At 38.2% G+C, this 20,445-nt stretch overlaps 1 protein-coding gene across 2 annotated transcripts in view; it reads left to right on the top strand.

The window, feature by feature from the left end:
* The window catches only part of cep350.S (centrosomal protein 350kDa S homeolog), a 41,765-nt gene extending 22,412 nt beyond the window's left edge, over nt 1-19,353 (top strand). The window contains exons 17-38 of one of the 2 annotated variants that reach the window (XM_041561519.1): nt 141-251; nt 1,489-1,566; nt 1,756-1,850; nt 4,126-4,197; nt 4,383-4,531; nt 5,070-5,218; nt 5,310-5,494; nt 6,992-7,079; nt 7,150-7,290; nt 9,129-9,286; nt 9,823-9,945; nt 10,172-10,362; nt 10,484-10,674; nt 11,439-11,580; nt 12,319-12,479; nt 12,708-12,844; nt 12,948-13,015; nt 13,116-14,389; nt 15,019-15,387; nt 15,740-15,883; nt 15,961-16,083; nt 18,786-19,353. In XM_041561519.1, the coding sequence (XP_041417453.1) occupies nt 141-251; nt 1,489-1,566; nt 1,756-1,850; nt 4,126-4,197; nt 4,383-4,531; nt 5,070-5,218; nt 5,310-5,494; nt 6,992-7,079; nt 7,150-7,290; nt 9,129-9,286; nt 9,823-9,945; nt 10,172-10,362; nt 10,484-10,674; nt 11,439-11,580; nt 12,319-12,479; nt 12,708-12,844; nt 12,948-13,015; nt 13,116-14,389; nt 15,019-15,387; nt 15,740-15,883; nt 15,961-16,083; nt 18,786-18,950 (4,314 nt within the window). In that variant the 3' untranslated portion in view covers nt 18,951-19,353. The remainder of the gene's footprint in view (nt 1-140; nt 252-1,488; nt 1,567-1,755; nt 1,851-4,125; nt 4,198-4,382; nt 4,532-5,069; nt 5,219-5,309; nt 5,495-6,991; nt 7,080-7,149; nt 7,291-9,128; nt 9,287-9,822; nt 9,946-10,171; nt 10,363-10,483; nt 10,675-11,438; nt 11,581-12,318; nt 12,480-12,707; nt 12,845-12,947; nt 13,016-13,115; nt 14,390-15,018; nt 15,388-15,739; nt 15,884-15,960; nt 16,084-18,785) is intronic. The other variant, XM_018260985.2, reaches the window with a different exon arrangement.
* The last annotated feature ends 1,092 nt before the right edge of the window (nt 19,354-20,445 follow it).

Below are 20,445 nucleotides of genomic sequence, written 5' to 3'. Positions count from 1 at the left end.
TAGTATGTAGTGTACATGCTCAAATGCCCCTGTTAGCATACATTTGGGAGACAGCTCAACAGATCCCTGATAAGATTATTTGTACTTTAATATTACCTTTCCATTTCTTGTCCTTAATCATAATATGTTGTTGTCTACAGGCTCAGCAGCAACGCCATGAGCAGAACATGGCTGCTTTGAGGCAACAAGCAGAGCAGGAAGGCCATGCAAGCTTGAGGCAACTAGAAGATGCACGTCAGAAAGCTACACAGGTGATGAGGACTGTTAAGGACGGCATTAAAGGAGCACTAAAGCTTAACTAAAGAAATAGCTAGAAATGCTGTATACTGTGTTTTGTGCTTCTGTACCTAAGGCAACCACAGCCCTTTTGCAGGGAAGATCTGTGCCCTTTAGAGGGAAAATCTAATGATGCCCCGGTAGCTCCCCATCTTCTTTTCTGCTGATTCACTGCACATGCTCTGTGCTGCTGTCACTTACTGAGCTTAGGGACCCACTCACAATATACAGTACACATAGAATATAAATGTCACAATATAAGGCTGATTAGTAATTAATAGAGATAAATACTACACAACAGCACAGAAATCAGTGCAACTAGCATCAGAATTTAATAATCAGCCCTGTTGCATCAACTTATATTACATTTTCTGCTTGATAATTTGTGACGACTTTTAGCTTAGCTTCTCAACAGCTGCTCAGAGGATGTGAGTGTCTCAGACACTTTCCAAGATGGTGACCCCATGTGAAAAGTTGGGCGTTCTGGATCATTGCTGCTATTAAGAAGCTGAAAATTTACGTTGGTTCAGTATATGAAACATTGCATTTTTTAGCCACTTCCGTGTTTAGGGTTTAGTTTTCCTTTTTAAGGACATCATATTTAAAGGGGAACTAGTGAATGGAAACTTTTATGGAAGTAAGGAACCTTTTTTTAATTCTGTCATTTAAAAATAAAGGACTGTTTATGAAATAATTAAGCAACTATTCACTGTCCTCCTCTCAGTCACCCAGCTAGTATTCTAGTAGCCTTGCCTGCAAATCACAAGCAAAGGACAGGATTACAAATGTATTGACATTGTGATTAGCCCAATAATATATTACACCTCCCTATTTAAAAAAAAATAAATAAACAAATAAATAGTACTCTGCAGATACAGATTGCTGAGACAGAGCATAGTGCAAGGTAACTTAATTATTTTAAAATTGGTAAAAGAATTTATTATATTTAGAAAACTTCATGTGTTTATGAAATGATTTATTTATTTTTTATTTATTTTTTTATTGCTCCCCTTTAAATCCTGTGTGAAATTGATACAAGTTAAATAAAAAAAACAGAAATAGACAATGAAAGAGAATTGAAATATTTTTTTTATTTTATACACCTAGATAAGTAATTAATTAATTCTAGATTTTTCTTAAATTGGCCTTGGTTGGATTTCATGAAAACAATTGTTTTTGTCTAAAAACTACAATGAACTGCTTACTGTACAGGCACAGGCTGAAAATCTACAGAGGTTCCAGAAGACACTAGATACATCCAATCCACTCAAACAAGATCAAGTGTTGGAGGTAAGAGACTGGAACAGATTAAGCCTTGTTTTGTTTACCCCTTACAATTTGATTTTCTAATAATTTCATAATAGTTATAAATATTCTTTTCACAAGTAAACTAGGTTTCATGGTATTCATTATAGAATGGAGCAACAATTTTATTTCTAGCGGAAGTCTCATGATATCTTACATTTTATTCTCTTTTAGGCATTAGCTCACAGTTACTTGTCGCCATCCAGTTCTGATCGAACAGTAAACTCGCTTGATGATCAACAATATCGCCAGAGCCCCCTTGGAATTTGGTATAACCAAGCACTTTTGTTAGAAACACCTTATGTTAGAAGTAATTTTATGTGATTGACTGTGGTATTCAGGCACAATTTTCAGTTGGTCTTTATTTATTGTTCAGTTGCATGTATACACAATACATATGCAACTTTAGAACTTAAAGGGGTGGTTCACCTTTGATTTAACTTTTAGCATGATGTAAAAAGTGATATTCTGAGACAATTTGCAATTGTTTTTTTTATTTGTGGTTTTTGAGTTATTTAGCAGCTTACCAGTTTGAAATTTCAGCAATCGTGCATTGATTTGAATGAGAGACTGGAATATGAATTAGGAGAGGGCCTGAATAGAAAGATGGGTAATAAAAAGTAGCAATAAAAATACGTTTGTAGACTTACAGAGCATTTGTTTTTTAGATGGGGTCAGTACCCCCATTTGAAAGCTGGAAAGAGTCAGAAGAAGAAGAAGGGAAATAATTCAGAAACTATAATAAAAAAAATAAATAAATAAATAAAGAGAGAAAAAGAAGACCAACTGAAAAGTTGCTTAGAATTCACCATTCTATAACTTACTAAAAGTTAACTTAAAGGTGATTCAACCTTTAATATATTTATTACACAAGGGAAAAATCAACCATATCATATGTTGTAAAAGTCTTTGTGACATCATGTCATTTATTGAAATTTGTGTATTATAACAAATAATGCAACCCTCTTTTACATTTTACAGGAATGTCCATTGTACAGTTATGTGATCCATTATCCAGAAAATTACAAAAAAGCCATCTCCCATACAGTGGTGCTTGAAAACTTGTGAACCCTTTTAAATGTTCTATATTTTCATATGAATGTGACCTAAAACATTATCTGCTTTTCAAACAATTCCTAAAAGTAGCAGAAAACCCAGTTAAACAAATGAAATCATATTATTATATTTGGTCATGTATTTATTTTAAAAAATTATTGAATTATTGAATTGAAGAAAGGAGGTGTCTGATGACTTCAGAAAAAGAGTCGTTGATGCCCATAAAGCTGGAAAAAATTTATAAGACTATCTCTTAAGAGTTTGGATTCCACCAATCAGCAGTCAGACAGATTGTGTACAAATGGAGGAAATGTAAGACCATTGTTACCCTATTCAGAAGTGGTTGATCATCAAAGATAATTCCAACTGCAAGGCGTTTAATAGTCCGAGAGGTTAGAAATAAACCCAGGGTAACTTCTAAACAACTAAAGGCCTGTCTCACGTTGGAGAATGTTGATGTTCATGTTCCATGGAACATCAATGGTGTGTATGGCAGGATAGAAAGGAAAAAGCCACTTCTCTCCCCCAAAAATAATGTTGACATCTACAGTTTGCTAAAGATCATGTGGACAAACCAGAAGGATACTGGGTGTTTTGTGGCCAGAAATTAGGAGTGTTCATTATGAGAAAGAAAAACACTGCATTCCAGCATAAAACCTTATCCCATCTGTAAACCCTGGTGGTGGGAGTGTTCTGGTTTGGGCATGTTTGCATCTAGGCCTGGATAGCTTGCCATCAGTGATGGAACAATGAATTCTATACCAGAGAAGGAACTAAATTTCAATTGATATTGTGTCATACAGCAAGACAATGATCCTAAACACACAAGTTGTTCTACCAAAAAATGGGGGTTACACCAAATACTGACTAAGTGAATACTGATTCATTTAATTTTGCCACACGCAGAAATGTTATTGGATCATTTTTTTCATACATACATACCTTAGACCAAATATATAAATTTTTGTTTCATTTGTTTAACTAGGTTTTCTTTATCTACTTTTAGGACTTGTTTAAAAATCAGATGATGTTTAAGAGCATAATCATATAAAACAGAACATTTTAAATGGTTCACAAACTTTCAAGCACCACTGTACCCTCCATTTTATCCAAAAAAAATATGTTTCTCTGTAATAATAAATAATAGCTTGTACCTGATCCCAACTATATAAGTTTTCCTTATTGCCAGCAAAACCAGTCTATTTGGGTTATTTCATGTTTACATGATTTTCTAGTAAACTTAAAGTATTAAGAACCAAATAATGGATAGATCAGTTATCCAGAAAACCCCAGGTCCAGAGCATTCTGGATAATGGGTCCAATACCTGTATTATAAGTCACTTCAGAGTTCCAGGACCCGTATAAAAAAGTGCAAGACCTGCAGCCTCTAGACTTTTCTAGGCATGGAACTTGTCAGTTGCTTCTAATATCCTTATATTTTGCAATAAGTAGTACACTTTTCCCTGTATTTTTTCTTTATTCTTTCAGGAAAAAGGGATTGAACTATTTGTCTACATCTCCCCAACCTACCAGCAGTGCTTCAAGTATTAAAGAAGCTAGGTAGGTAGGTAGGTTCATTTTGTGAGCTCAGTTCTCACTGCCAATTTGCTGTTAATATATTGCAAATTTGGGCGTTTGCTTGCTTACTTGCTTGTTTTAAGTAAGTATAAACACTATTGCGCTGATTCTCTTAAATTTCGTGTTCTGGTGACTGCTATATTTTACCCTGTTAAATTGTTTTGTAGCATTTGTGGTAATGAAAGTCCATCCATCTCCTCTGTCACGGAAGCAATCAGAAGTGAAAGTAACATGGAGGAAAGCATTGTTGAGGAACTTGCAATAACTGGGAATGACAGTTTACAAGAAAAAGGCATCCCAACAGTACACGAAAAAGGCAAATATTTATATTGAGTAATTTACAGTTTGTGGGCATAAAATTGTAATATTGATTACTTTGTATATATCAGTTTTTACTGATTAGTTTATGTCAACCAGCGGTTACTGTCTTTCCACATCTGTTTAAACCTTTTCTTTGTAATAATTCATTGTGGCAGAAGCTGTATTGTTTAGCTCATGTATATATAAGTGATAGAATGTGATTTCTATGGTTTTCAGTTTGATTCCCAATGTCTGCTGGGTAGTGAACTGTTTTAGTCTTCAGCAAAGGGACACCTGTCTCGGATAATTTTTGTATGGTGTTTGCTAAAGTCTATATTTTTCCTGAGGTATTCTGTGGCTCATAAAGTATAAGACAGTATATTATCCTGACTACACAGAGTCTCATGAAAGTTCAGACTTATGATAACAATTGACAAGTTCTAGAATAAAATTACATTATCCTTTTAAATCGTTTTAGAAGAAACAAATGAATTATACTTCAAGTACTGTGACAGATCCATCTTTGATCAACTTTGGTAAATGTTCTTGCTTAGATTCACAGTCGGCAGTCTCTGTTAATGAAGAAGGCATGGAAGAACAATCATTCCGCTCCTTGCTTCCATCAGAGGCTCACCGCCGAGGAAGCCTAGAAAGGCAGCGCAGCCAAAGGCATGAATCTGATGAGGAGAGCACCCCTGAGAAGGTAAACATTAAATACTGGAAGATAGTGTCATGTCATTTTTAGAATATTCTTTTATCCAGTGCAGTACCAGTGACTATTGCTTTCATCAAAGGAACTAAGTGGACCTTTTGCAAGTGGACAGGACAGTTTCTGGAAGTTCACTATGGAGATGGTGCATCAATATATGCAGGAGGGAGAAATGCGCTCAACGCACCAGTCTGCTCTTCTTCGTCTGCGTCAAAAAGCCCTCAAAGATAAAACTAAGGCAGAGCTTGCATGGCTGGAACACCTAAAGAGGTAATAAAAGGTTTACAGTTAAACAGTCTTTGTCATCACTTGAGATGAGACACTTTACTATCTGCAAAATGTTTAACTGAATTGGGATCTAGTCTAAAAATTAAACCAATGTTCACCGGGCTGGTTGGCAGAAGCTGACGTCACGCGCGTCATGTAGGGGACGAGTTTAGGTCTGGGGCCTAGGGCAGCATCAGACCATAATACAGTCCTGCATGCAGTTTCACCAGTACCAGTTCCAGCTGAACCGCAATGCGCACAAAATCGTTCTTGAATGGTAGTGGAAAGTGGAAGTCTACTGCTACGTCACTTCCACTGTTTCGTTCTCCGCACACACAAATTCTGTGTGCCATCCGGATGTGCACATCTAGCACTCTCCATCCTGAATTTCTGTTCTCTGATCTGAGCTGCACTGCTCAGAGGACCCCGGCATCCGTTCCCATCCTGAATCCAGCAGGGACTGGTGCGTCCATCATGCAGGGGGGACAGGCTCTGAGAAAGGGAACAGGCACATTTTTATTATTATTTAACTGTTTCCTTCTGTATTATAAGTCCAGTTTTGAACATTGCACTGGTACTTAGCTGCATTGTGTTTACCTTGTTACCACCTGGAATGGTTATTGGTTATTTAACCTTGCTGTATTACTGATAAGCACATTAATTGGAGGATACTGATTCAGCTTCAGGGCAGCTGTAATTAACAGATATTCATTATACATGGCAGAGGGCAAATAAGAGGGGCCCTTTTCTAGGGGGTTTGCAAGAAACACAAAAGTTAAATACCTGGCTTGTGCTAGATGCTGCAAACACCTACCATCTGGCAGAAAAGACTCCGAAGTTGTCCTTCCCATCAACATTCTGGAACTTCGGGCTGTGCAGCTAGCACTCCTACATTGTCAGGATTCTCTCTGGAACACTGCAATCAAAGTGCTCTTTTCCCGCTTAATGCCTGCGCCCCCCTTATAGAGATTCTCTGCCACCTTGGGATCTTAACCTAGTGCTCTACCCTTCAAGCACCTGGGATCCACACCCTTAATGTGGCTTTTCTGCCATTTTCATATGTATATAGTTCTGTTACTTCTTGTTGATAGACAAAACTGAGTAGATGTGGTGAGGGGTATAGCAGCAGGGAGGAGTCTACTTACTCTTCTCTAGTGTCCAGCCTCCTGCTGGTGGATGCCATACCCCATGGTAACTGTGTCCCACAGACATACCAAGAAAAAACAATTTAACAGTGATTATCACAAAATCCCCCTTTTTTGAACTGTGAAAGAAAATGTAACGCAATTTATCAGTGTACGAAAATGTTCGTGAAAAAAACGCAGTTGAAATCAGTAGCTGTCTGTCCCTTGGTTGTGACTCTCAAAGAGTCATCACTCTCTATTAAATAGCCCCCTTCTGCTACTTTGTTTAAAGAGTCTAAACGAGCAGGGGACAGACAAACCATGCTTTTAATTTAGAATGCATTTTGTAACTAATCGGTGTCTTTTTTTTCATCAGGCGGTTGCACGATAAAGGAGAGGATGATAAAATGCCCCCTTTGAGGAAACGACAGCGTGGCTTGTTGCTAAGGCTACAGCAGGAGCAGGTATATTTGAAAAACAAAATTTCAGGATTACAAAAAAAGTTTTTTTTTTACAGTTTTTTGTTGCATCTAGGCTGAAATAAAGCGGCTCCAAGAAGCAAACAAAGCAGCTTGTAGAGAAAGACAGCTTATCCTTAAACAGCAAGAGGAAATCCAGCGCATTCAGAATAGCACTTTGAGACTGAAGGAAAAGCTTAAATCTGCAGAGAGTGGAGTAAGACATTTTCCTTATATTTACTCTTCAATAAGCTAAAAGAATCTGCAAGTTAAAAGTTCTAAAACAAATATATTTTCGTTTTATTTTTTTTATTCAATTTTCATAGGAACTTGATTTTTAGCAACTAGTCCTTTTTTCATTCCCATGTATTTGCAAGCTTTCCTTTTATCTTTATTTATTATTTTGCTGGCAACAGAAAACGCTATTGTTGAGTGTGAGTGTTTGAGCTGCTGACAAGGTTACAACCGTGCCTAAAATATTTTTATTTTAATAAAGTAAAATAAGCTTGGATTAAGGGGCACATTTACTATGGGCCGAATATCGAGGGTAAATTAACCCTCAATATTCGACCATCGAAGTTAAATCCCTCGACTTCGAATATCGAAGTCGAAGGATTTACCGCAATCGTTTGATCGAATGATTAAATCCTTCGAATCGAACAAACGATTTTCCTTCGATCAGAAATTGCTAGGAAAGCCTATGGGGACGTTCCCCATAGGCTAACATTGGTGCTCGGTAGGTTTTAGGTGGCAAAGTAGGTGGTCGAAGTTTTTTTTAAAGAGACGGTACTTCGACTGTCGAATGGACGAATAGTTGAACGATTTTTAGTTCGAATCATTCGATTAAAAGTCGTTGTCGAAGCAGCAAATTCGATGGTCGAAGTAGCCAAAAAAATACTTTGAAATTCAAAATATTTTTCATTCTAATCCTTCACTCGAGCTAAGTAAATGTACCCCCAAGTATTTACATAGGCTATTAAGTAATTACATAGGCTAAATGTAGTCATGTAACCTAATGTGGTTGTAAATGAACTTTGTAATGTAGTACAGGGATGATCATAGTCTTGGTAAGCCTTGTATAAACATCACTGGGAACAGGAAAAAAATCTGTACAACACATACAACATAGCAGTCAACAAAACATACTTTGCCTGAATGTGAGAAAACTAATTGTAAAAGCCTTACTCAAGAAGGAAAGGGTGGTCAACATACTTATTATTACTGATTATACAGTACATAGTTATTTTATATCAAATTACATTTAAGGGATTGTTTGCCTTCCAAACACTTTTTTTTCAGTTCAGTTGTTTTCAGGCTTTTTTTAGTTGCTTTCCATCTTTTATTTTTTACCATTTTCCCAAAATTTAAGTTTACTGTTCCTGTCTCTAGTGTTATTCTGGCAGCTCAGTGATCCAGGAGCAATCTGACTGTTACAATTTGCTGCATTTAGTTGATACACTTAGTTAACACATTTCTCAGCAGTATCTGTGGAATATTAGCAGCTACTATATCAATTCTAACAGCTGGTTTTAATGACACTCTGCTCAGCAGGGCCAGAGATAACAAAAATATCAACTAAATGTATCAGTTTAGAACAGTCGGCGACCCCCCTCCCAGACGCTGCTGCACTTCAATATTAGAAGTGAAGTATTAGAAAACAAATAGAAAAAAGAAAGTAATTTGAAAAAGTCTTCATTTCTGGTGAACGATCTAAAGCCAGCTGAACTGAAAAAGTGTTTGAAGGTGAACAAGCCCTTTAAAGAAACAATGTTCTCATTTCTGGATTAGGATGTATATTTATGCAATAACCTGAATCTTGAAGGAGTCCTGAATGTCAATATAGGTATCATAGAAGGTGTCGAGTACAGAGGGCTGGATTTTACCAGTTAAATATGTCCTCTCTATCAGCAAAATGTATGTTGTCGTTATTAAATTGTTGAGGGGATCATTGTGTTCAGGGATCATTTATTTGTTTGTGAAGTATCAAGAGCACCAAATTTGGAACCACATTGTATTTTCAGTGTCATTGATTGATTTTTTTCCTGTATTATGAAGGAACTTCCCAGTGAAGTGAAAATCCAGCCAGGTTCTGCATCCAGCCATGTTGCCTCTGATGCAGATAGTCGCAGCCCATCACCTGTATCTGTGTCTGGAAGTGAGACAAGCAGCATTATGCAGAAACTACGCAAGATGCATAGTCACATGGATTCCAAGTAACTAGTCTTCCAACTGCTCCTTATCTTTTATGTCCTTCTTAACATTGGTTTGATGGATGTTTTCAATAGTTCTTTATACAGAGGCCTGATATGGAACATATATATGCAACACACACTTCTATACTTAACTCCTTTATACTGTATTGGTTCAACATATTAACCACTGCCTCTCAATAAAAGCAATGATTAGAAATAAATCCAGTCCACCATTTCACTTTTGCTGATTATGAAATGCTTTGAAAAAGCTAAGTTATATCCAGCCTTCCAACCTATACACTTGTAGGTTCCAGCATTTCTATGTTTAGTCTACTACATTTTCTGTCCCCATTAATGCTTTGCTGCTTGTCTTCTCATGTACCTTGCCATGTTCTTTTCTTTAGGGCACCATTGAAAATTTCTCATTCAAATGCACGTTTTCTTCATCTGTTACATACTCATTCACTTCTGTTGTAGTCATTCTCTTCACAGGCTCTTCATTTCTATTGCTCTCACTCTCTCATCTCCGTGATAAACTCTCGCTCCTTCTCTTGTAGAGACATCTGCCCTGTTCACTGCTTCTTCTCTGTCTTTTCGCCCCAGCACTGGGCCTCTCTCAGTGTGTGTTTTCCCAAACTTCACCCCAAATTCCAGCTCTATATCTGCAGCCAGCTGCTCAGGTAACAGCACTACTCCATCTTCTCCCTGCATTTTGTGGGGGGAGGTGGGCAGCTGCTACATTGACAACAAATCATGGGGCATGTGCATATGAGGGGGGCTAGTGAAGGTAGAGCATGAGGATTTAGTGTTTCACTTTCTTTCCTCTGCTTGCTCTTCCCTTGTCCCTTTTAACCCCAGGCTATTTTGCCACACTGAGTAAGTCCTTATCTTTTAACTTTTCTTCAGATTCCTAACTAAAAGGGAGCAAGAGCTGGTACAGAGAAGATTACATGCACAGGAGTTACTGGAGTGGAAACGGAGGCTGGATGAGGAGGAACTTAAAATTAGGCAGATAGAGAAGCAGGCATTAGCTGGATGGGATAACCAGAAACCGAACAAAAGGAGTCACGCTCATGCCAGAGACTCCATGGTAGAAGGTACAGCTGTAAATGCATATGATAAATTGTATAGTTTATCTACTGGACCCTTACTACAAAACAGTACATTTATATATTTGAAATACAATGGCAATATTTATTGTTTACCTCTGACCTACAGAGAAAAATGAAAAAGAAGGCTCTTCAGTCCCATCAAGTCCTTCAATGCAAACAAACACTTCCGGGAGCCTCCCACCAGAGTATGTAGCCTCTGAGATCAGCGAGTCAACCATCAGTGAGAAAATCCTGGAACAGATTGGAGAGCACAGCAGCATCTATGAGGAACTGCTCCCATCTTCACATAGCAAAGGGGTAATTAAGCTCAATGTGTCGAAACATTTTCACAAGGAGAAATGATTATATTTAAGACTTACTTATTTTGTAAAAGAACACATGCAGGGTTAGAATTTTATGCAATATTCAAATGCAAATGATCATAAGTTTTTTTGTTTGTTTTTTTATTATTGTGCAGATTATCTTTGTAGGCATAATTGCAGAGCATGTAGGATTCAAGTTATAGGGGTTTAACAAATCGCCATTTTGTATTTTACGGAGGCCAGTGACCTATGACTAAGTGCCATGTGGGCACAAATGTGTAGGACAAATGGAGATGCATGTCTTTTTAATGTAACTTTCAAAATGGCTTGTAGACTCCTTGAATGCCTGAATGTCCCCTTTTTTCTACCAGTAATTGTAAGAAGTCATGTCCCTTATGCACATAACCTTATGGAAGTCTGTCTGTGTATGCAAAGGCAGGCAATCGCATGCACATAAATTGTACGTCTGTCTGAGGACAGTAACACAACATTAGCACATTGCTGCATCATGTGGCATAGACCTGTGAAGTTTATCAATTCCTACTTTATCTTTTTAGGCAAAGAATTTTTACATATGCAAGTAAAGAGGTTATGCTATAATTTGTAATGCTTTTATGGAAACTGTCTGAATTTCTGTTATTTGTTTGTTTTTTGCAAGATATGTGTATGCTTATTTCTCAGATTAACCATACCCAGTCACCCCTTGCTAAAGAAATCTTCATTGTTCATTGATGTTACCAAAATGAATTTGTTTTGCAGTCTCCACTTCAAAGCAACAAATCTCCAAGGGGTGGAGAATCAAGCAAGGATAGTGTTATTGGGCAGCAAATGCATACCCCACTGAGACCACACCACCCATCTCAGACATGGTCAGAAGAATCATTGTCCATGACACACTCAGGTGAGCTATTGCTTAACTGACATTTACTTCTGTGTGGACAGTTGGCCTGAAATAATGGAACAATACAAAGGAGAATAAATTGTATCCAAACCCACACTCCCTGGCCTTCAAAGTAATAAATGCCGGTGTTAAATGATGGAGGGATGAGCACCCTCCCGATCCAACAGGAAAAAATTCAATGGCACACGTGGCAGGTGCAAGCAGGGTCAAGCCCTTGCAATTTATTTGTGAAAAAAGCAACGTTTTGTGGGTAACACAATTTATATGTGAAAAAAGCAACGTTTCATGGGTAACACCCCTTTTTGACAAGGGGGTGTTACCCACGAAACGTTGCTTTTTACACAAATAAATCGCAAGGGCTTGACCCTGCTTGCACCTGCCACGCGTGCCAATGAATTTTTTCCTACAATACAAAGGAGGCCATACCAATGTGTAACCTGCCTGTACAGTATCTCTTCGTTCGACCCAGTGGCAGATCCAGTGGCAGATTAGACACCAGGATACTAAGAGAGCTCCCAATGGGCCCAGGCATCGGTGACCTCTCCTCCTCACCCAATCATTTGCCTTCTGTTGCCGATACCATGGCCTGTCCTAATTTCTATAGGAGAGAAAAGAGGAGAAATTGCGGAGAAGCAGTTACGAGAATAAAGTTTGTTTTAATGTTATAGCTAGCATTAGAGATAAATAATCCAAAAGGTTTTGTCTTGTTAAAACTGCATCTCTTGATTTTGACTCCAGAGACTACTTCTGATCAGAGTGATATTGAAGGTCGTATTCGAGCACTAAAGGATGAGTTGAAAAAACGCAAGTCAGTAGTGGATAATTTGAAAAGAGAACAGAAAAAAAGGCAGAAAGAAAGACTTCGAGCACAGGAAGCCATCCTACTTCAGCAACTGAAGGTTAGGATGTTCAGTTTCTTATACAATGAATGAAAGTCTGCTGTCTGCCTTACAACATTTATTTAAATCTGCTGATTTTAGCGATAAAATAGTTATGAGACACATATTGGTATTGGAGGGTTTTGGACAAGTGCTACAGTGTACAGTAAATTAAACTTGTTTAAAATTGGAATTGGGGTATCTATAAAGGTAGTGCTATTAAATAGTCTTCCTTTGTATTCTCTGCAGTCGTATGATGAGTATATCCTAAAGACACAAGCTGAACTCAGCGGAGAACATGGAACAGCATCTGTGTTAAAACCTGCCCCAAAAAATGCTTTGGCTTCATCTGGGACAAACTTTGCAAAATCAGATGCAACTTCCAGGTATATACCATAGTAATTTCTGCCCTTTCCATTGTAAGGTTGTATTAATCAGTTCTTACTCACATTTTGTGCCAGAATAAAATATCTTGTTTATTTCAACTAGGCTTATTGATACACCTACATATAAGATGGTGAACGAGAATGAGAATCAAGTGGACTTCACTACTGATGGTATGAAGAATACTAGATTGATGCTTAGATTGTTTTAAGGAATGATGATGTGTACAGGTTGTTCAGTACTGTTTACTTTGTCCCATTATCTTACCTACAGCAAGTGTTAGCCAAGAAATATCTTCTGCCAGCAATAAAGAGGTTTCAAAAAAGACTACATTGGAGCAGTCATCTGTCTCTTATAAAGATAATGCAAACTCTACTATCCGATCCTGTCCACTGACTCCTCCATTAAGGGATTACTTACTTACAGCAACTCCTGACAGTCCAGTATCTACTATCCACTCAGAGATCCCAGAAGAGATGATCGAAAGTCACTTGTCTGCATCACCTTTTCCTGCTGCTTTAAACCTTAACCTGAGGAGCCAAACTCCAGAGGAAACAGAATACCTTAGTAGAGATCACTCATATTCTGATGATTTTGAGGCTTCTGCTCCTTTTAGGTATTCAGTATCTGAAATTCCTCGCGAGGAGTTGGAGATGTCTTACGCAACTACTCCTGGTAGAGAACTTCCCAGTCTGCCTGATCATGAGGAGGAGCATAATGAATTCAGGTCCACAAGTCCCCATGTTGTAGAGTCTTCAACGTTAAACCCACCTGCACACAATCACTTGCTCTCCAGTGAAATTACTCATCCTCTTGCTCACCTTTGTTTGGGAGACAGGGTTTTGGTTAGTGGAGTCCAACCCGGTACATTACGTTTCAAAGGGACAACTCTCTTTGCAGAAGGTCTATGGATAGGCATAGAGCTTGATATGCCAGAAGGCAATAATGATGGATCCCATGGAGGGGAACACTATTTTACCTGCAAGCACCAACATGGAATATTTGCCCCTCCACACAAAATCACTTTATCACAGGAAAAACTAATTCAAAAAGAAGAGTACATCTTAAGTGATGACGTGTCTCTTGATCATAAAAATCAGACTGATTATCTATCTGAGCCAAAATCTGAACAGGAGACAACACTGGAAGTCACAGAGCATCTTAATGAATCACAAAACAAAACAGAGCAAAATCCGTTTCTTAGCAGTGATTTTAACCTTGATAGAACTACAGAAACCTCTTCTGTCAAGGAGGAAAATAAAGAGTCCAACTCACCTCTGGTTGACTTATTAATCAAAGATGAAAATGAGCCAGATGCCTTTAAGCAGCAAGCACCAAATCTTAACATACTTTCAGAAAGTCTTTTGCAGCATTGCCTGAAGGATACAATTAGCTACCTCCAAAATGTACGCAAGCAACGGGAAGAAAGGGTTCAGCAAAGCAACCAAGAGCTAAAGAACCCACCAACTGCACCTAAAGATCCAACCAACTGCAGCCTTTACCTTAAGAACAAAGAAGCACCAAATGATGAAATACGTCCACAACTGGTCAGTCTGTAATTGAAGAATTAACAATGCAGATATTAGGAAGTCTAGACACTGTAGATGGGGATAGTCAGTCTTTGACATTACTATAACTATAGTTACTCGCTGGCTCAAATAATTGTATTGCATCAGCACCCAACATATTACGCAGCAAGTATAACTACAATACTAATAGACCATCTAAATGAGGTCTTTGTTAAAGATATGGCAAGTTGTTTTTTTTTTTACTTTTTCTTTTGTCTAATATTACAATTATCCAGTACACTTTTCAATTAAAAGGGGGCTGCTGTTAATATTGGTAATTGAATCAAAAGATTGCACCTTTGCTTGGCATATGATTAGAAGGAGTGCCTAACTAAACCCAACTTTTGTTTTGCTGATACAATTTTCTAGGGAACTTTGTTCAAATAAATAATAATTCAATATACAGTTTAGGGTTTGGATCTGATTTAACGTTATAGTATTTGGCTAAACCCTAAAATGATGAAGTTGATGCACCAGTAGTGAGTACTTAAATACCCTTGTAAAGCAAATGTTTCTGGAGTGGGGTTAGGATGTTGCAACTGCTATGTTTTTGGTAAGTGTATGTATGATTTTCTGTCCATCTGCTGATTTGGTTTATTTATGAACAGGATCTAGCAGAGATTGAGCCGAGTTGTAGCCTTCTCTCTGAGGAGCCTGATTGGTTTGATGAGGATTTTGGACTGAGTACCTGCAGAGCCCAGCAGCGAGAGATGAAGCTGGCTCAGCTTGTGGAGACTATCCCAGAGCCTTGTTTAGTAGTACCAGAGCCCATACCCAAGCCTGTACTCCCACTGCAGCAACCAGAACCTTTCTTGGCAGTGCTCCACACTGCACTGAAAGTGGAACAGCTTGTATGTGTGGCTACAGATGAGCTCTGGAAATGGAAAGAACTAAGTGGAGATCTTCAGGAAATCCGGACAACATTTGCACAAGATGGTGATGAAGAACAAAACCCAGCCCAAAGTGCTTACAAGGCAGTACGTTTTTGCTTATGTGAATTTAAATGTTTGGAAAATCACTTTGTGTCTCTTTTCTGTTTATGATGTGTCCGGTGGTACTCTGACATATCTCTGGCACATTGTCAAACTGAATCTTTAGTGGTACATAGTAAATTAAATAGACATTGGCTACATGATAAAAAGTCATATGATTTGCTTGTTAATAATTAGGCTTCCAATTTCTAAAACAATGTTAAATCTAAAAGTAGCTTTCTAATAACTAAAGGATTGTGTTTTGTAAACTGTTCCTGCAATGTCACACTCGGTTCTGGTAGGAACAAGCATGCTTTTTTAGCAAGAAGCTTTTGTATTTTTTTTTGTTGTTATATAGGTGGTATTTGACCTAACACATCAAATATTTGAGGAGATGTGCTGTTCAGATCAAATGGAGATGCCTCCTTGGAAGAAGCCTTCCAGAGTGTCTCCAACATCTTCCCGTCAAGTGAGAAATCCACACAACCTAGTGGAAATAAAGGTAACTGTTATAAACAGGCAAGGGAGGACATTCTGTTCTGTTCTGTTCTCCAGTCTCACATCCTACTTTTTTTTCAGTCTATCCTTATTGATGAAGTTCTCAGTCTCCTGAATCTGAAGAAAGAACAAAACCACAAAACAGACTGGCAGAGAATGATGAAGTTTGGAAGGAAGAAAAGAGACAGAGTAGATGAGATTCTGGTAATGTTAATGAGAAACATAATGTTAAAACAGTGTTTTTTTAAAACTTGTTTTTTTTTTTAAAAAAAACAATCGTTCACCTGCATGTGACTGCCACTTGATAATAATTCTGCCACTCTAGGTTGGTGTGATTGTGGTTAAAGGGCACCTGCTGGGCTAAAATGTCCCCAACCAAAGGTGCAGACTAATAAAGCTCACACTCCAGTTGGGGGGTAACAGTAGTTTTTTTTAAATTGCCCTCCCCCACCAAAGTTAGGCCACCCGCACTAGGAGAGGGCCCCCTGTGCAAGCGGCCATGTCAGTCAAAGCACATGCCAAATGTGCTTCTGGCGTCACGAGCATGCGCGTGTGTGTGCCCCAACATGGACACTCGTACCGGGAGCTCCCTCCCGGTGCGAGTGGGATAGCGCTAGCAGGGGGCAATTTAAAAAAAAAAAAACTACGGTTACCCCCAATCGGAGTGTGGGCTCTATTAGCCTGCACCTTTGGTTGGGGATAACATTTTTGCCCAACAGGTGCCCTTTAAGCCCAGAATCATGGGAATTGATTCAGTGCATCCCTTTAAAGTTGTAAAATAATAGTCCCTGCAGTCCTACATAACAAGAATATTGTATTTAAATGCATTAAACATTATTGACGTACAATTCAGCACATAAGAAATACCTAGGTACTAGGAATATATGAAACCCATAAATAATTTGGATTTTTCAGAATACTGAATCCTCCACAAAAGAGTTGGCTAAATACAAAACCAAATCTAAACCCTTGTTTGCATAATCAGCACTTCAGAATTTGTCTTTCACACAATGAATTCGTATTTAGCTGTTCCTAACCATGGCTGCCTGTCATTGGTTGACTTGCAGCTGTACACGTGCTTTGTAGAATGTGGTCCCTACCTCTTTTAAGATCCGTATAGGAGAACACCAGTTTTATCACATAAAATTTGAGTTAATTTCTTATATCTCAGTGTATGATTGATGTACCACTATTTATATCCAATAGATTTTATCTCTGTTTCACCTCCTCAACTTAATCAGTTGCACTTTGCCCAAGTTAATGGTAGCACATAGTGCATCTAAAACTGCAGAGCCACACCACCATCTTTGGCCATTTCTTGTCAGTTCCTTCATTAAAGCTATTTTTGTTGAAAGCAGACTTGAATTACTACACCAAAGAAATTCACTGTGCATGGAAAAGATCTGTGTACTGTACTTTCTAAAATGAGCAGCTGCACTTTCTCCAAAAGCCCTCAGCCTTTCTCCAGACACAGTCACATGTGCATTGGCACTCACATACTCGCTCAGGCACTCTCTCTCTTTATTTATACACTCTCTTTGTCCACAGGCTACTTGGTCCCCTTTCAGACTTCCTTCCACACACTAAGAACAACCAGGACTGTATCTCTCCTTTAGACACACAGTAGATACCTCTTTCTTCAAGAAAAGCCCATACCTGTAGGTGTAGAAGCACATTGCTTTTACCTGCAAAGAGCTGCCACCTAATTACCTGATAAGATTGTCCAAGTACTGTTTTATTATTGCAGAAAAGGAAAACATTTTTTAAAAAGTAATTATTTGCTTTTATTGAACTCTAAAGGGCACATTTATTACAATTCAAATTTTTCTGGTCGGGCTTTTTGTCTCAAAAAAAATCCCAAAAAGTTGCCAAAATAAGAGTGAGACTTTTTCAGGATTTATTATATAAAATAAAACTGCAACAAATCAGAATCCAAAATGACTCCAGCTAAACCCTGTAGAAGTCCATGGCAGATGTCCCTTTTACAATTAGAAGATGTGTCTTTCCTTCATGATCTTTAAGGGTTTTGGGCATTTTGATGCTGGTGTTTGTGCGACAATCCGGAAATAGTCGTGGTTTTGGAGCGACAGTTTGAAAAAGCTGCACGGTCGCGCAATTTTGTTATGACTTTTCCCATACATGCTAATTTTTTTTTTAAATCAATGGCATTCGTGGTTGGGAGTTTGAGCAAATTTTTTTTTATATAAAAATGAGAAAAAAAGAGTTTTCATAAATAACCCACCCCCAAGTGCGGTGGTCTTTCTATAATTCTAAGCTTTCTGGATAATGAGTTTCTGGCTGAGGGATCCCATACCTGTGTAAGAATAAAGATAACCATAACTGTTCATTGTCCTTCAAAGTTTAATTGAAGAAATTACAATCTTTACATCACATTGCATTACAAAACTGAAGGTCTCGTTCCAACATATGCTCTTTTCATTAGGGTTTCACTTGGCACAAAAATATGTCAATATGTGTTTTGGTGGATGATCATTTTACTCAAAGTAATAATTGGGTGCAATCTCACAATAGGCTTCGATGCTGTGTGGCTCAATATAGCAAACCATGTTAAGACTAGTTCCCCCAAGGATTCTAGTGCCTCCACCCTTGTCTTGTTAAAAAGATGGATGTCACTTTATTGCTTACTCTATTCAACCTTCTTAGTATCACCCAACCCCAGTCTTCAGCTCTCATCTCAGTTACTGTATCTACTATAGGCTGGGATAAAATGGCACCCAATGGCTATGCAAGGCTAAGTCTCTATGTAGTTAAAGCTGCTATTTGGACTTTCAAAATGTTTCATCGACAGCTAAGGTGTTTTTCTTGTCGATTAATATCTTTCTGCCTTAATGTTGATGTAAAAGAAATTAATAACCACGGTTGCATGCATTTATATTGTTTAACAGGTAAAAGAAATGCACGAGGAGGAGGCACAATGGGTAAATTACGATGAGGATGAGCTGTTTGTGAAGATGCAGTTAGCTGATGGCATTTTCGAGGCCTTAATTCGCGACACAGTGCAAGTTCTGCAAAGCATCGAGCAAAAGAAGAACCTCCTGCTGCTGGTTTGACATACTACCGTACCTCTTAGTCTTCACCGCACGTGACTTGTCAACATAAGGGCTCTATCAATGAGGAGCAAAGACGGCCCTGTGCATAGAAACAAAAGCGTTTTGCATCCTGGAAGGAAAAAGTGACAAATAATAAGTCCCCATTTTGCTACTTGACTTGTGAACTAGATACATTGGTCCCTTTATTTGTAAATATTAGATAGTTCCCCCTTTAAATTATTTACATATCATAAGTTTTTTCAGATGGATCTGTTCTATTCAAGGGAACGAACCTCCGATTTATATGCAGTTTCATATTGCCAAAGTGTAAGCAGTATAAAGGGTGTGTGTGGCTACAAGGGTTATAAATTAGCATGAAAGTGTGTAGGGTGTGTACAGCTGCCTCATCAAGTGTCCTTAATTTCTTGTAAAAGTTGGATGTACAGTGTCACATGTAGGCGATTTGATCTCTCCCAATGTAAGTATTGTGAATAACCATGAATGAAAAATGTGTTTCTTTTACAAAACTGTTTTAGTGTAAATGAACAATTCATGACAAGGGGGTAACAAAGGATCGACATAATTTATTAAATTAATTCTACCACGATGCATTTATTTCTAGGACCAAGAACCGTGATCAAATAAAACCTAGAAGTAGTGTATGTAAGCAGAATTTGCACTGTTTTTGTATCTCTTTATCAAAGATGATATTGTGTCAGTGGAATTACCTCACCTCTCCAGTACATTTCACTTATAGCACTTAATCACACTCTTAAAGTTCCCTAAATATAGGCGATGAGTACATTGTGTAATATGGTCATCGTTATGTATGGGACAATCAATCAATGCAGTAGATATAAGCTCCTACTGAATCTGAACTGGTCATCATTTGACCTCTAGTGATTGTTGGGAGGTTAGCAACCAAACCAAAATGGCAGGTGTTAACCCCCCATGTCACCTATATGTTAGATCTGTATTTATGTAAATGGGTCAGTCAATCAGTAGACTGAATAAATCACAAAGGAATCATGCAGCCTGTGTGTAACATCACCTAAAAGCTGGCCACAGACTCAAAGATCTAATCGAATGAATCAATGTACGATCGGACTTTCCCATCTCCCGACCTGCCACTAACCATAAAGATCAAAGTCTTACCATTCCGACCAAATAAAGTAGTTAAAGAACAGATCAGCCGATGTTCTGCCCCTGACAGCAATCGTACGATAGACAAAGCTAGTGACAGTCTCCCACTGAAAATCGTACGATCGGCAATACACACAGAGATATTATCGGCAGCCGACAGAAATTTTCTAACCTGTCCGACCAAACGACCGATCTCCGCCGGACGAAAAATGTCGGGACTCTCCACACACGTTCTGAAAATCGTACGAATCCTCGAGTCGTACGATGAGATCTTTGCATCTATGGCCAGCTTTAGAGTAGCATATCTGGTCAACTTTAGAATCACAGTAAAGATAACACTATTGAACTGTATCAGTAACTGTTTTTGTGGCAA

This window comes from Xenopus laevis, chromosome 4S (assembly GCF_017654675.1).
Source record: "Xenopus laevis strain J_2021 chromosome 4S, Xenopus_laevis_v10.1, whole genome shotgun sequence".
NCBI classification, from domain to species: Eukaryota; Metazoa; Chordata; class Amphibia; order Anura; family Pipidae; genus Xenopus; species Xenopus laevis.
Note: the sequence above shows the minus strand (reverse complement) of the source record. Positions and strands in the feature narration are given on the sequence as shown.